The sequence below is a fragment of the Plectropomus leopardus genome, chromosome 24 (genome assembly GCF_008729295.1).
Source record: "Plectropomus leopardus isolate mb chromosome 24, YSFRI_Pleo_2.0, whole genome shotgun sequence".
Lineage (NCBI taxonomy): Eukaryota > Metazoa > Chordata > Actinopteri > Perciformes > Serranidae > Plectropomus > Plectropomus leopardus.
The window spans coordinates 8754080-8766922 of record NC_056486.1 but is presented as its reverse complement, the minus strand read 5'-3'; the positions used below and the strand labels follow the sequence as shown (position 1 = coordinate 8766922).

Genomic DNA, 12843 nt, shown 5'->3' with positions numbered 1-12843 from the left:
CAAGTTTGTACAATTAATGATTTTATATAGGCATCTCACATTCCTGTTCTAAAGAAAATCAATACTGCAAACCACTTAATACATGTTCCTAAATGTGAAAAAGTGAACAAAAGCAGATTAGAGACCAAAGTGCTATGCGTGCAACACTTATTTCTGTGTCAATGTTTTGTTAAAGTAGTCTGATAAGGGAAAAATCGCATTTCCTCATCTTCATTATGTCTTTCAAAAGGTGAAATAGTATTTAATTTATATTAAATATATATTTTTAAGGGCATTTAATCTTTTATATAGGCTCACCCCGGAACTTTTATTCGTGCACTTGTTGACAGACATTATATAAAACGGACCGGTTTCCTTTACCCAGGATCCTCTGCTTTAGATCCGTCCTTCCGACTTCCGCCTCAACTTAGAGTCGATGTGAGTATTTTATTCGGAAATTATATTTCTACAATCTATCACCATCCTGTGGTATTAGAGACTCAAATCACCCCACACTTATTGTAGTCACACACATTAATGATGTGCTGTCCTCTATGTGAGGTTTTTGATGTGATTTAACGTATTTAAAGGCATTTTAAAGCGACGAACGGTACGGCATCGACTGCACCGGAGTGGCTTTACTTTGCCCGGCTGCTCTGTGCCGTTTTCTTTACGCTAGAAAGAGTTTTTGTTATTTCTAACGTGAAACACTAGTTGTAGTTTTAAATTGTTAGTTAAACGATACTTTAAGTGCTATTTTAACCTGCCGGTTAGCTCGCATGTCATAATAATAAGAGCTCAGGCTAGCTTTATGCTAATGCTACGGTGCCGGTGTTGTGTCGAAATTTGTTCCCCAGCTAAATAATGTCTTCGGTTGGTTTGAGAGCGCCCGTCTGTAGTTAGAATCAGGGCAAACGTTTGGTTCACATCCAGGTAGGAGGAACATGTTAGCAGGGAAACTGTTTTTATCACAACAGCTTCTCTGGAAATCTGCATCAAAGAACTCTGTAGTCAAGACGGTGGTGCTTTTTAAGAGTTCAGTAATCAAATGCTTAAGCAGAAGTGTGTGTGTGTGTGTGTGTGTGTGTTGTTTTTAGATGGCCCCAACCAAGAAAGGAGAGAAAAAGAAGGGGCGTTCAGCCATCAATGAGGTGGTGACCAGAGAGTACACCATCAATGTGCACAAGCGCATCCATGGAGTGTGAGTACTGAAAATAAACTTCAAAAATCATGACATTTCTCCCTCTTTTTTACATCACACCCTCCATTCTCATTGATAATGAACAGTCCCTAATTATATTTAAATAGTCAGTTCTATTATGAATTCATTGCTTTTTGAAATGTTATATATTTTAAAGAGCTATTATATAATGAAAAACCAATAAACAGTATTGATGGTTGTTTCAGAGAATGTAAATTTGCCTCTAAGTCATGGAAATTTATGAGTAAATTGTGTCTGAATCTTGTATTTAATGAACTAACAGAATTGTTAAATTCAGCAAATATAATGGTGCTTTCTCCTTGCAGGGGCTTCAAGAAGAGGGCCCCACGCGCCATCAAGGAGATCCGCAAGTTTGCTGTGAAGGAGATGGGAACTCCCGATGTGCGCATCGACACTCGCCTCAACAAGGCAGTGTGGAGCAAGGGTGTCAGGTAAGATGATGCACCTGTAACACTGCCATGTTTTGATGAAGTCATAACAATCTGGCACATTGAGACAGACTTTTGATTTTAATCAAACCGACGTAATGACGGTTAAAACCCACTCTGACTGCACACTGTCCTGTTTGTGCTACTTGAAAATGAAAAGCCTGTCATCAAGCAGCTTCAAGAGTTCATATCGAGTTGATCATTTTAATCAGCTGTGTCGGAGCAGGGAGAAAACACGAAGGACAATCGAGGAGAGGTTTGGGAAACAGTGGTGTAGGGGAAGGAAGTGGTTTGTAAAAGGTTTCTGTGTGGATATATTTTAGTAGAATGTGCTTTGGGCTGATAGTCTTTCCTCTAAATCCATGTTATAGTAAATTTTTCTTTTCTTTTTCTTTTTGCACACTGTGCGAGATCACCGGGTTTAGACAAGAGGCAGAAGAGTCCCAGAGCCTGGAGGCCATCAGCGGAGCTCAGAGGCAAGACAATAGGTCAGAGGTCAAAGCTAGCGACTCTACTGAGCTCAGAGATCCGCACCTCGCTTCCAGGCTTTGTTATGCTCCTGCCTCTTTTCAAAACTGGCGTTTTCACTGACATGTGCTCTTTGGTACTGACCTGTGGATTTAAGGTGAAATTGTACCTTGTAGTATTGACATGAAAAGTCTCTGCTATGGTTGATGTCACCACAGATGGAAAATGATGAACATACAAGGTGGTGTAGATCAGCAAGACGTCGCTGTAACTGTTTCTGATTCATTGTGTCAGAAAGGAAAAAAAAGACTGCAAGAAATGAGAAACTGCGTGAAATTGGAGCCAGTTTTAACAGTTGCTGAGACAGGTCAAACACTGAGCATTTAGTGAAGATGGTAACCATTGTGTTGTGCTCTGTGTTGTGCAGGAACGTGCCGTACAGGATACGCGTGCGGCTGTCCAGGAAGCGTAACGAGGACGAGGACTCCCCCAACAAACTGTACACCCTGGTCACATACGTTCCTGTCACCACATGCAAAGGTAAATGCACCGATAACAGTCTGACGATCACCTGCTGAAACAACAAATAACATTTTTATTAATCTGTTTTCCCCTTTTTGTCCAACAGGTCTGCAGACAGTCAATGTTGATGAAAACTAAACTCTGCGAGTCGAATAAATAAAAATAAAAGAACCTTTTGACTTGTGTCTTTATTTCTTTTTATGCAGTTGTCATATTTGGGGTGTTTTTTAGATTTTGATTAATGGTTATTATCATCACAGATGAGAATACTGCTCTCAACAATCATTTTAATCATTATTTGTGAAGAATATCATTAACAAGCTAACCTGAAAAATGCATGTTTTAGTTCTTTCACTGCTGAGCACAGCTAATTTAAATGATCAACTTGTAATGAACTCTGAAGTTGCTTGATGACAAAAATAAATACATAGAATAGAAAATGAAAAAAAAATTAACAGTTAAAAATAAAAACTTTAAAATGAAAACAAATTTTTAAAAAAAACTAATTTAAATCATCATCGCCATAATTGCAATTCAGTGATTAATAGGTGAATTTTCACATTTCCAATACTCTTTGCAATTCACTTTTCAGGAAGGATTTGCATTTTCATTAGAAAATTAGCTTTTTGCCTTGGTGATGACAATACACAAATAAAAGGAACAAAAAATAAAACTCATTTTAAAAAATCATCTAAAAAATTATAAATGAATAAATAAAAAAAACAAAATAAAATACTTGAAATAAATAAAATGCCCAAACGAATTAAAACAAATAATAAAAAAATATAAGATAAAAAATAAATACATAGGATTTCAAACAAAATTTAAAAGAAAAAAATATTTTGAAAGAATTAAAAAAAAAAACATTAAATAATTTAAAACAGAAACATTAAAAATAAATATTATTATGAAACGTTAAAAATAAATAATTTAACCATGAATACATTTTATATATATATACAAAGCTGCCGCTAGTGGGCGCTCCTCCTTTGTCAGCAGTCGGATGTTGTGAAGCTCGGGGACGCAGCAGCAGAGAGAGAGCGGATCGATGGCATCCAACGTTTCCCCGAGTTTGTGCAGCTGTAAAGTTGCTGTAACTCAATAGAAAGGTAAGTGGCGAGGCTGCTCTGGTGTTGTGTTTATGTCGACATGTTGTATGAGGCTTACAGAGAAAGATTAGGCTGGTTCAGTTGTGTGAATCATGTCTGCTTCATGTCTGGGAGGGACAGGTGTGGCTAGCTGCTGGGCTAACTAACTGACCAGCTAGCCAGCTAAAATGCAGTTAACGGTCGCTACTGTATATGAATGCGCTAACGTTAGCCGTTTGGTAGCTATTCATATAAAACACACTGAAAACAGTAACCTTGGCTGTTAGCTAACACTAATTCAGAAGCTAATGAAGGAGGGAGACCGCTCCAGCTAACTCACATAACGTTAACTTGTCAGCGACGCTGAAGTCAGCCTCTGCATCGTAGCGTCTGGTTGAGCAGTCAAGGGGAGCGTAATTTGCAAAGCATGTTAGATGTTTTAAGTAAAGCCTCATGTTTGTCTGAAACCCACTTTCACATTTGTGACATCTTTATTCTATTTGTAAAAATGCAAAAAAAAAGGGAAATTTCCCTGCTTTTTTCACATGTAGACCATGATGATCCAGGTTTTTCTTGAAAACCACTACGTCTAGACTTGTCTAATCTGGACTAGATTATTCCAGAGAGGTGGTTCAAGATTGAAATTAACACTGTCCATTTAGAAACCATCCATTTAGACAAAAATGAAATTTCTGCAATTCTATCACCAGTCAAATTGTGTGTAAAAACTCTCTAATAACATTAATAATTGAATATCTACACATTAGAAAACCATAATTATTTTGTCTTTCAATTCCAAATAGCAGTAATTAGCAGGTAAAATATTTTTTTGTCAATGTCCCAATGTTGACACCAATTTTGTCATAAATTGTTTAGTTTTAAGGAACATTTAAATGTAACACTGAGATGTTTTACAATCCATTTGTAAGCTACATATTTATCCGTAAAGCATAACAAATGATTTTGTAAAATGTAATACGCTTTCTTTCTGTAAAAAAAAAAAAAACTATAGTAAAAAAAATCATTATTTCAACACGTTTATACTTTAAAATTAGCAGTTTTGTTTGCCTCAGCAACTGCTGAAGCGAAAGCCACGAATCAGAAGCGAACTTCATCGTCGTTAATTCATATAACGTTAACTTGCCGCAGATAGCGTAACATGTTTTAGCATTAGCTTTAGGTGCTGTGGTTGCTGACAAATGTCTAAGACAACAGCTTGTTTGTGAAGTCACAGTTAGCTGTGTGTGTCCAGGTGGGAGCGCCGCGCAGTGTTTCCATGGCCTTCGGCTGATGGGCGAAGCGATGCGGCACCACTGGCTGCTCCTCGGGGCTTGCGGCTGGGTGCTGCTCATCCTCATGTTCGTCAGCAAGTTCATCAGCTTCAGAGCTGTGGATGGTAAGCTTTTGTGTCTTATATTGACAACTGGCGTCAGTACTTAATGGAGTAAATACGATCGGCCCACTCTGGTGTGTTTTTTCAGACTATGGAGACAGGGTTGGTGGTCAGAGTTGGACAGTACCAGGCACCAAGGTGGTCAAACCCATTCGTCTTTCCAGCCCAGAAAAAACTGTCCCAAAGCCCTCTGATCAGGTGACTAATGCAGCTGATTACTTATACTGATACGCTACTCTGATACTGCAAAGTCACACAAGATTATCTTACTTTTATAAATCTAGGAAACTGGTAAGTAAATATAACAATTAGTTTTAATTGAAAGTACAGTACAAAAGTCTAAGGCTACCATAGATTTGTTGTTTTAGCAAAGTGGCAGTGATATATATGTATTTATTTCTCTGTCTCTCGATTAAGGTACGAAGAAAAAACACAGAGAACATTTACAGTGCATGAAAACACCAACAAAAAAGGCAGAACAAAACTGCTTCTTCAGACTGAAGTCAATATTTAGTGTGACCTCCCTGTACACGCAGCACCTCTTGAACTCTCTTGGGCAGACTATCTTGAGGTTTTCTTAAATAATCTCCTGGTTTACCTGAAGATTAGTTATTTAGTCAGTTTGTTTTTATTTCTGTGTAATGCCATTTCTGGTCCAACCCACATGGGATTACAAGACACCACAATACAAAGCAGGTGTCATCCTCAAGTTTTGCAGGTATCAGCAAAAATAAGAAGTGGGTACATAAAATAAATAAAGTTATTAAATAATATATGACCAATATTCTTGCAAAAAATTTAGCTTATTTTAGTTGTTAACACTGAGAAAAGTTAATTATTACAAGTTAATCTTACAAATAGATAGAAGGTAAACATGAGAATAGTTATATTTACTTACCTTTGTCAAGTTAGTAAGATCAACTTGTCAGATTTTACGGTGCACCACTGACTCAATTTGAAACAAAGTCATTCACATTTTCTCTCTGCATTAAAAAAAAGATCCTCATTTGTGTGTCTGTCTGTCTGTGTGTGTCTGTGTGTGTCCGTGTGTCTCAGCCCACAGCCGTCCCCACAGTGACAGACTGGCAGTCAGTGGTTGAGAGGCGAGTCGAGTTGCTCTCAGCTGTATGTAAGAACAGCAGCCTCAGGAATCTGACTCACGTCTCCATCAGCAAATTTGTCCTGGACCGCATCTTCGTCTGCGACAAGCACAAGATCTTGTTCTGCCAGACGCCAAAAGTGGGCAACACACAGTGGAAGAAGGTCCTCATTGTGCTCAATGGTAGGTAACAGATGAGGGTTATAGTAATATTTACTATAATGATGAGGGATGGCTGATGAATATTTGTGGTGTTGTGTGCGGGTAAAACATGGGCAAAGCACAAAATAAATTTGTAAAACATGGTGCTGTATATTTAGTTTGGCTTGAAGTCTGTTTAATTAACCCTTTGAAACCAGAGTTAATTGGCTTGAATTCTCTCTAAAACATAGGAAGAAGGTAATGGGCAGTGAAAGAAGAAATGACCCAAAAAATGACAAGGAATAAGTAAAAAGTAGTACCTGAAAAGTAGTGTAAAAATATATATAAGAGAAAAAGTCAAAAAAAAAAACAAGGAAAGGCTTTTTTTAAATCAAGAATATTTTAATTAAATTCTAACAAATTTACACACTGTATACAACATGTAGAAAGCTTTACAGAACATATACAAGACAGGACACAGTATGAAATCAAATTACAATCCTCCCCATACCACTAACCCCCACATAACTCCCGAAATATTGACAATAGAGTAGTACAAAAATGGAGTAGTACAAAAGTTACATCTCTCTCAAAATAAAGTCAGGCTTTATTTTGAGAGAGAGGAGAGGTGCAAACGACTCGTTTCACTACCTAGATTTGAGCCATCCAGCTAAAAAACATTTGGAAAGTCTAAAAAAGCCACAAGATTAAATGTTCAAACAAGCAACATGCTAACCGGAAACCAGTCGCTCTGCCGCCAGGAGTTACCTGGCACAGGCTGTGAGTCTCCAGTGCAAATGCTGTATGGGCCAGATCCGGGAATTTTAAACAGATTCTTCACCTGGAAAAAGAGCCTTTTTTTGCTTCATGTGCCAGTGAGCCGCTCTCATAGGAATAAACCAGGCCCTGCAGTGGAGCAATGGACTGTGTTTACTGACAATGGTTTTCTAATGTGTTCCTGAGCCCATGTTGTAATATCCTTTACACAATTATGTTTTGTCCCTGATTTGGAGTTAGGGTTGTAAATCAGTTGATGACTTTTGCAATTAAAATTCTCAGGAGCGTTCCCCACTGTGGAGGAGATCCCAGAGAACCTTGTTCACGACCATGAGAAGAACGGCCTGCCCCGTCTCTCATCACTCACGCCACAGGAAGTTACTCACAGGTCAGTTCAGAGTTACTTTGATCATGTCAACTTGTCTGGGCCAGGTTGCAGGATGTGCTCGTGGTTGCTGCGGATGAGAGAGCTCAGTTGTGATAATGGGAAAAGTGTTTATTTTTCATCTTTCACAGCCATTTTGTCAATAACGTTTCTCAACAGATTAAACACCTACTTCAAGTTTTTCATCGTGCGGGACCCCTTTGAGCGCCTCATTTCTGCATTCAAGGACAAGTTTGTGAAGAACCCACGCTTCGAGCCGTGGTACAAACACGACATCGCTCCAGCCATCATCCGCAAGTACCGCAAGAGCCACCGCGATAGCGAGCTCGCCGCCTCCGGCCTTCACTTTGAGGACTTTGTCCGTTATTTGGGTGACGTGGACGGCCGTCACCGTATGGACCGTCAGTTCGGCGAGCACATTATTCACTGGGTGACTTATGCAGAGTTGTGCGCGCCGTGTGAAATACACTACAGTGTGGTGGGCCACCATGAGACTCTGGAGCAGGACGCCCCCCATATTCTCCGAGCAGCAGGCATCGACCAGCTGGTGTCCTACCCAGCCATTCCTCCAGGCATCACCCGCTACAACAGGACCAAGGTGGAGCAGTACTTCTCAGGCATCAGCAAGCGGGACATCAGGCGTCTTTACGCACGTTACCAGGGTGATTTTGGTTTATTTGGTTACCCAAGCCCAGACTTTCTCCTGAACTAAACTGATTAACACTGACTAAAAGACGTTTTCATATTAAATGGTCTCGACATCTTCACTGAGACAGAGATGTATTGTAGCTGAATGTGTACCGCAGACCTAAAATGCTGGTGTGCAGTAGACGGCACACTATAATGTTCTTATTTTAGGGATAACTGACAGATTGTGGCTATGTTTGCTGTATTTCCTAGGGCTGAGAAGTGCTGCCTAGCATGTAACAGTGTTTTTATGGAGAGAGGAGCTGTAACTGATAAGTGGGCTGTCAGCAAACCTGTAGTGTCACGATGCAGTGAAAAGAGGAAGAGAGTGTCTGCAGAAGATGCAAAGTGAGTACAATTCCTCATTTTGTGTGACTCAAAAGGTCAAATACAGGTCCAGAACACATTTTCTATTTTTAACACTCATGAATGAATTATCCTCATATGTGAGAGAGGTTTGCTGTGTAATGCCAGGGATGCAGTCCTGTTACCATGAAATGTAGCTATTATATGTCACTGTGTGGATCACCGGTTTCAAGGAGTCGTCTTGTTAAAGGGACAGTTTTTTTTTAATTAGTATTATTTTTTTAAGGTGGCTAAAATGCATTTTGTTGCTGCCCCCCATCCACATCAGTGCATTTTTTAGCTTCCAGGACAGACTCCAGCCTGCTTCTCCAAACTGGGGGCGTGCTGACTGACATCTACTGTTTTTAATATACAAACTAAAAATAAGTACCCCATGCAACTTCCCTTTCACAAATCTGAACTATTCCTTTAAGGAAAGCTATGGACAATTATAGTATGCCTTTTGACGTGTCTTTTCTGAACTTGCGATCACGCTAGACTTAGGCAAAGATAGTGTGTATCGGGGATGCTAACATCTTTGGACAAGCAGGTTGAAAGAATATGAATTGATAGGACATTGATATTTGTCAGTGATGTTTTTAAGAGCTAACAGTCTGTTGACTTTTTATGTTACAGTAAATTACTGAAATATCATGAAATACTTCAATTTAAACAAAGATGGTTCTCCCGTGATTCATACAGTCACCATTGCTCTGGTTCTGCCTTTAGTGAAACTGACAAACGGTGTTAAATGATTCCATTTATTTAGCTCTTACCTGCGCTGGCACATCGAAGGAAACGACACTGGATTTTAAAGGCTAATTTTTCTATCAGAAATGTACTGTGTAAATGTTCTTAACATGACTTGCAACTCAACATTTGTATTACATGTTGCTATTTATAATATTATTAACCTGACACCAACAGCGTGTCACAGTTGTAAGACAGTGCTGCTTCCCTGCAACCACCTGGTGACCTTTTGGACAGGCGGTCAGAATACAAGGACAACACTAGTTAGTAATAAAGTTCCATGTGAAATAATGTGCACTTCCTTCTTCTTTGCTACTAGAAAAAATGTGTTTTCATATCTAAATTGTTGGTAATTTGCTGAAAACAAATTGAAGCAAGTCCTGAAAACCTGAATCTGAACCTTTGAACTTTGAGCAAACTGGTGTGATTTCTTTCAAAAACCTGCAAAAAAAAAAAAGGCAATGAGCAACTTGGTAAGAAATGTTGAACAAACTGCAAGAAAGTAGTAGATGGAGAAAAATATTTTTATAAAGGCAAGAGAAACATGTTTCAGGCGAAACGAAAAAAATAGGGGAAAACTACACACACACACATATATATATATCAAAATTTACATCTTTAAAGTTGTGTTACAAAGTCATATTTTTAGCATTTTTAGATAATTTCATCTTTTTTTTCTTCTTTAAAAAAAATATTTTTACTGTTTTTTCCTTCAAAAAATAGCAGGTTATTTTACTTGTACTTTTTTTTTTTTTTTTTTTTTACTAATTTCTTGAACATTTTTGGGTCATTTCTTCTTTTCCTTGCTTACTGCTGTGTTTTTAAAAGAAACCAAGCCCAATGCGCTCAAGTTTAAAAGTTAAGCCTTTGAAAACTGTAACAACATCACTTCTCTTTTACTGCTTTCAGAGACTTTTCACAAGTTTTCAAACCTTTAACCCAGAAGCAAACTGGGGCAATTTCTTTCAAGAACATTGTGAGGAGCAACGAGTAACTTGGTAAGAAATGTTGCACAAATTACAAGAAATTAATAGATTTTGAAAATTGTTTTTAAAAAGCTTGAGAAAAACTTTTTTTTTCTAATGATCATAACTACATATTTTAAACTGTTACAAAATGATTCTAATTCTTACAACACTTAATTCCCAGGTAATTTCCTTGTTTGTGTTTTTTTTGAAACTTTCCTTTTCAGTTTTCTGTTTTTTCCGTGCTTTTTTGTTGTTTTTTTTTTACACATTTCTTGCTTATTTTGGGATAATTGATTTCATTGGTCATGACCCATGTTTTTGAAAGAAATCTAACCAATTTGCTCAAGTTTCAAACATCCACTGTGTATGTTGCTGCAGTTACATCAATTATCCACAAGGTGTCAGTCAACCATTAACATTTTACTGCTCAGTTAAAAAGCCACAAACCCTACTGGACCTGTGGACTAAATATCACCACACACGGTTGTTAATGTTGACATCTGAACCATACGAATGAGGGCAAAACACTGACTTCATCACCATGTGTCAGCAGCAAACATGTAAAGACAGTGCGGGGCGGAGCGCTGTTTACATTATCAGTGTCATCTGTATGAGCTTACCTTATGGCAGATGGATTTAAGTTGATTTACAGAGCTTAAGCGTTGGTTAAGTGTCTCACTGAGTGTGTTAGTTAAGGCTTTGTGCTTGCATGCTCGTGAGTGTGTGTGTGTCTCCTCACTGCCAGGTTACTCCTCTCAGCCTGTCAGACTCGTTCTCCCTGCCCTGACGTTTGAGGTTTGTTTAACCAAAAGCTTTGTCTGTTTGGAAGTTTCATTGTGGATTTTGTGATAAATAACTAGAACGCTGCAGTTGAGCATTTCTTCTCTCTGCAGTGGATTTGAGGCCTCCATTAGCACACTGCCTCCATGCTGGGATGCATGCATTTGAAAAAGTCTTCTGTTTAGGGACTGTTAATTATTTATGTAGGGGGAGGAGGCACGTCAAATAATTTTACAGGCACTGGGGAGAGACTTGCGTTTTATATTTTGGCTTACGGAAGAGACACGTTACTTTTAATGGTTGTATTTTATATTTATTTTAGATACCATCTGAACCCCAAACCTGCCTGTGGGTTTTAGAATGTATTTTTTCCAGCAAAAATGTCCAAAATCACACCATTTATCACAGCCAGAAACTGTAAAAGCTGAAATTATCGTTGCTGTTAGTCCGGTAATAAGTCTCATTCTTATACAGTCTGTTTCTTATTTTGGCTTCAGTTAGAGCCAGACTGATTCTGATTCTTATTCTGATATCGGGAAGTAATAAATTATATAATATATATGCAATTATGCAATGCAATTATCCCTCAGGTATGGTTATCAAATATTTGTGATAAAGATATATAATGATGGCAGGATATTTTACAGTTTATGTATGGGGAATTTTCTTTTTCTGCATTATCCTCTACTAAAAATAATCTTTTCATATTGTGCATAAGGTGAGATAAGAGAATATAATCCATTTTTAGTTCCACAACTGGGAAATTTGTTTTGTTACAGCAGCAAAGGGACATTGAAGCAGGTATGTACAAGATAAATAACGTAAAAGAACAATATACATAGTAAAAAACAAGACACAAAACTCAAGTTAAAAAAAAATACACAAATTTACACCGATTACACATGGAAATAATAAGACTGCACATTGATATTAATAAGACTGCATGTTGCACAGACAACAAAAAATCTGACACCAATATAGCCAATATTGGCCGATAAAACTGGATAAAATTCACACCCCAGCCAGAATAGTCCTTAAATAATATCGTTTTTACTATACTATATTGCATCATACATGAAATTCAGTGGCTTTACCACAAGAAAAAGCGAAGAACAGAAGTTGACCTAAATCAACAAGGTGGTCGTGTTATTTAAAAGAAGCACCTTTGGGTGCAATACCGACAAACCTTTCAGAATTCAATATCCCATACATTGATTTGTTGTGATCAGAAGCAGATGCTGCAGTCTGAATGGACTGAGCTCAATTATTGTATTTCAAACAGTACCGTCTGGGATGAACAATACACTGGTATGTAAGGATTTTTTGTTTGTCCAGCAGGATAACAATTAACCATAGAATTATGGACAAAAAATAATTTTAATTTTCTGGAAAATCTGTTTTCATAAACTTTAAAAAAAATGCATATACTGATAATGTTAATATCATAAATGTTTAATGTATCACATTTCAAGACAAGAGGAGAAGTTGCATCACATGGCTTGAAGTAAAATGCTATTGTGTTACCACTTTTTTAAACGGAGAGCGACCCTCCAAATCTCATTCCCAAAACACTCAATTTAGAAACACGATGCAATGAAACACTGTTATTTGGATATGATTTGAGGAAGGTAGTGAAACATTAAATCTTAAAAGCCGGTATTAAATATCGGGATGGGTTATGTTTGAATTAGTCATTTGTTCCTCTGTACCATGCTGCTTTGGGAGCCACTGCACTAACAGCATCACTCCTGAGATTGTTCACTTGCCACACCCATGATTACCAATATTGACACTGGAACATGCGCATGTCC

The 12843-nt window shown here is 37.9% G+C and overlaps 2 protein-coding genes across 2 annotated transcripts; both read left to right on the top strand.

Annotated features, from left to right (window-relative positions):
- The first annotated feature begins 342 nt into the window (after positions 1-342).
- Positions 343-2790, top strand: rpl31 (ribosomal protein L31). Its single transcript, XM_042513106.1, has 5 exons — positions 343-417; positions 1077-1180; positions 1507-1632; positions 2525-2637; positions 2726-2790. The coding sequence occupies exons 2-5, from the start codon at positions 1077-1079 to the stop codon at positions 2755-2757; spliced, it is 375 nt and encodes a 124-aa protein (XP_042369040.1). The 5' UTR covers positions 343-417; the 3' UTR covers positions 2758-2790.
- A 764-nt stretch (positions 2791-3554) lies between these two features.
- Positions 3555-9575, top strand: chst10 (carbohydrate sulfotransferase 10). Its single transcript, XM_042513061.1, has 6 exons — positions 3555-3728; positions 4960-5103; positions 5189-5298; positions 6157-6382; positions 7400-7505; positions 7662-9575. Exons 2-6 carry the CDS (start codon positions 4998-5000, stop codon positions 8212-8214), a joined length of 1101 nt encoding a protein of 366 aa, XP_042368995.1. The 5' UTR covers positions 3555-3728; positions 4960-4997; the 3' UTR covers positions 8215-9575.
- The last annotated feature ends 3268 nt before the right edge of the window (positions 9576-12843 follow it).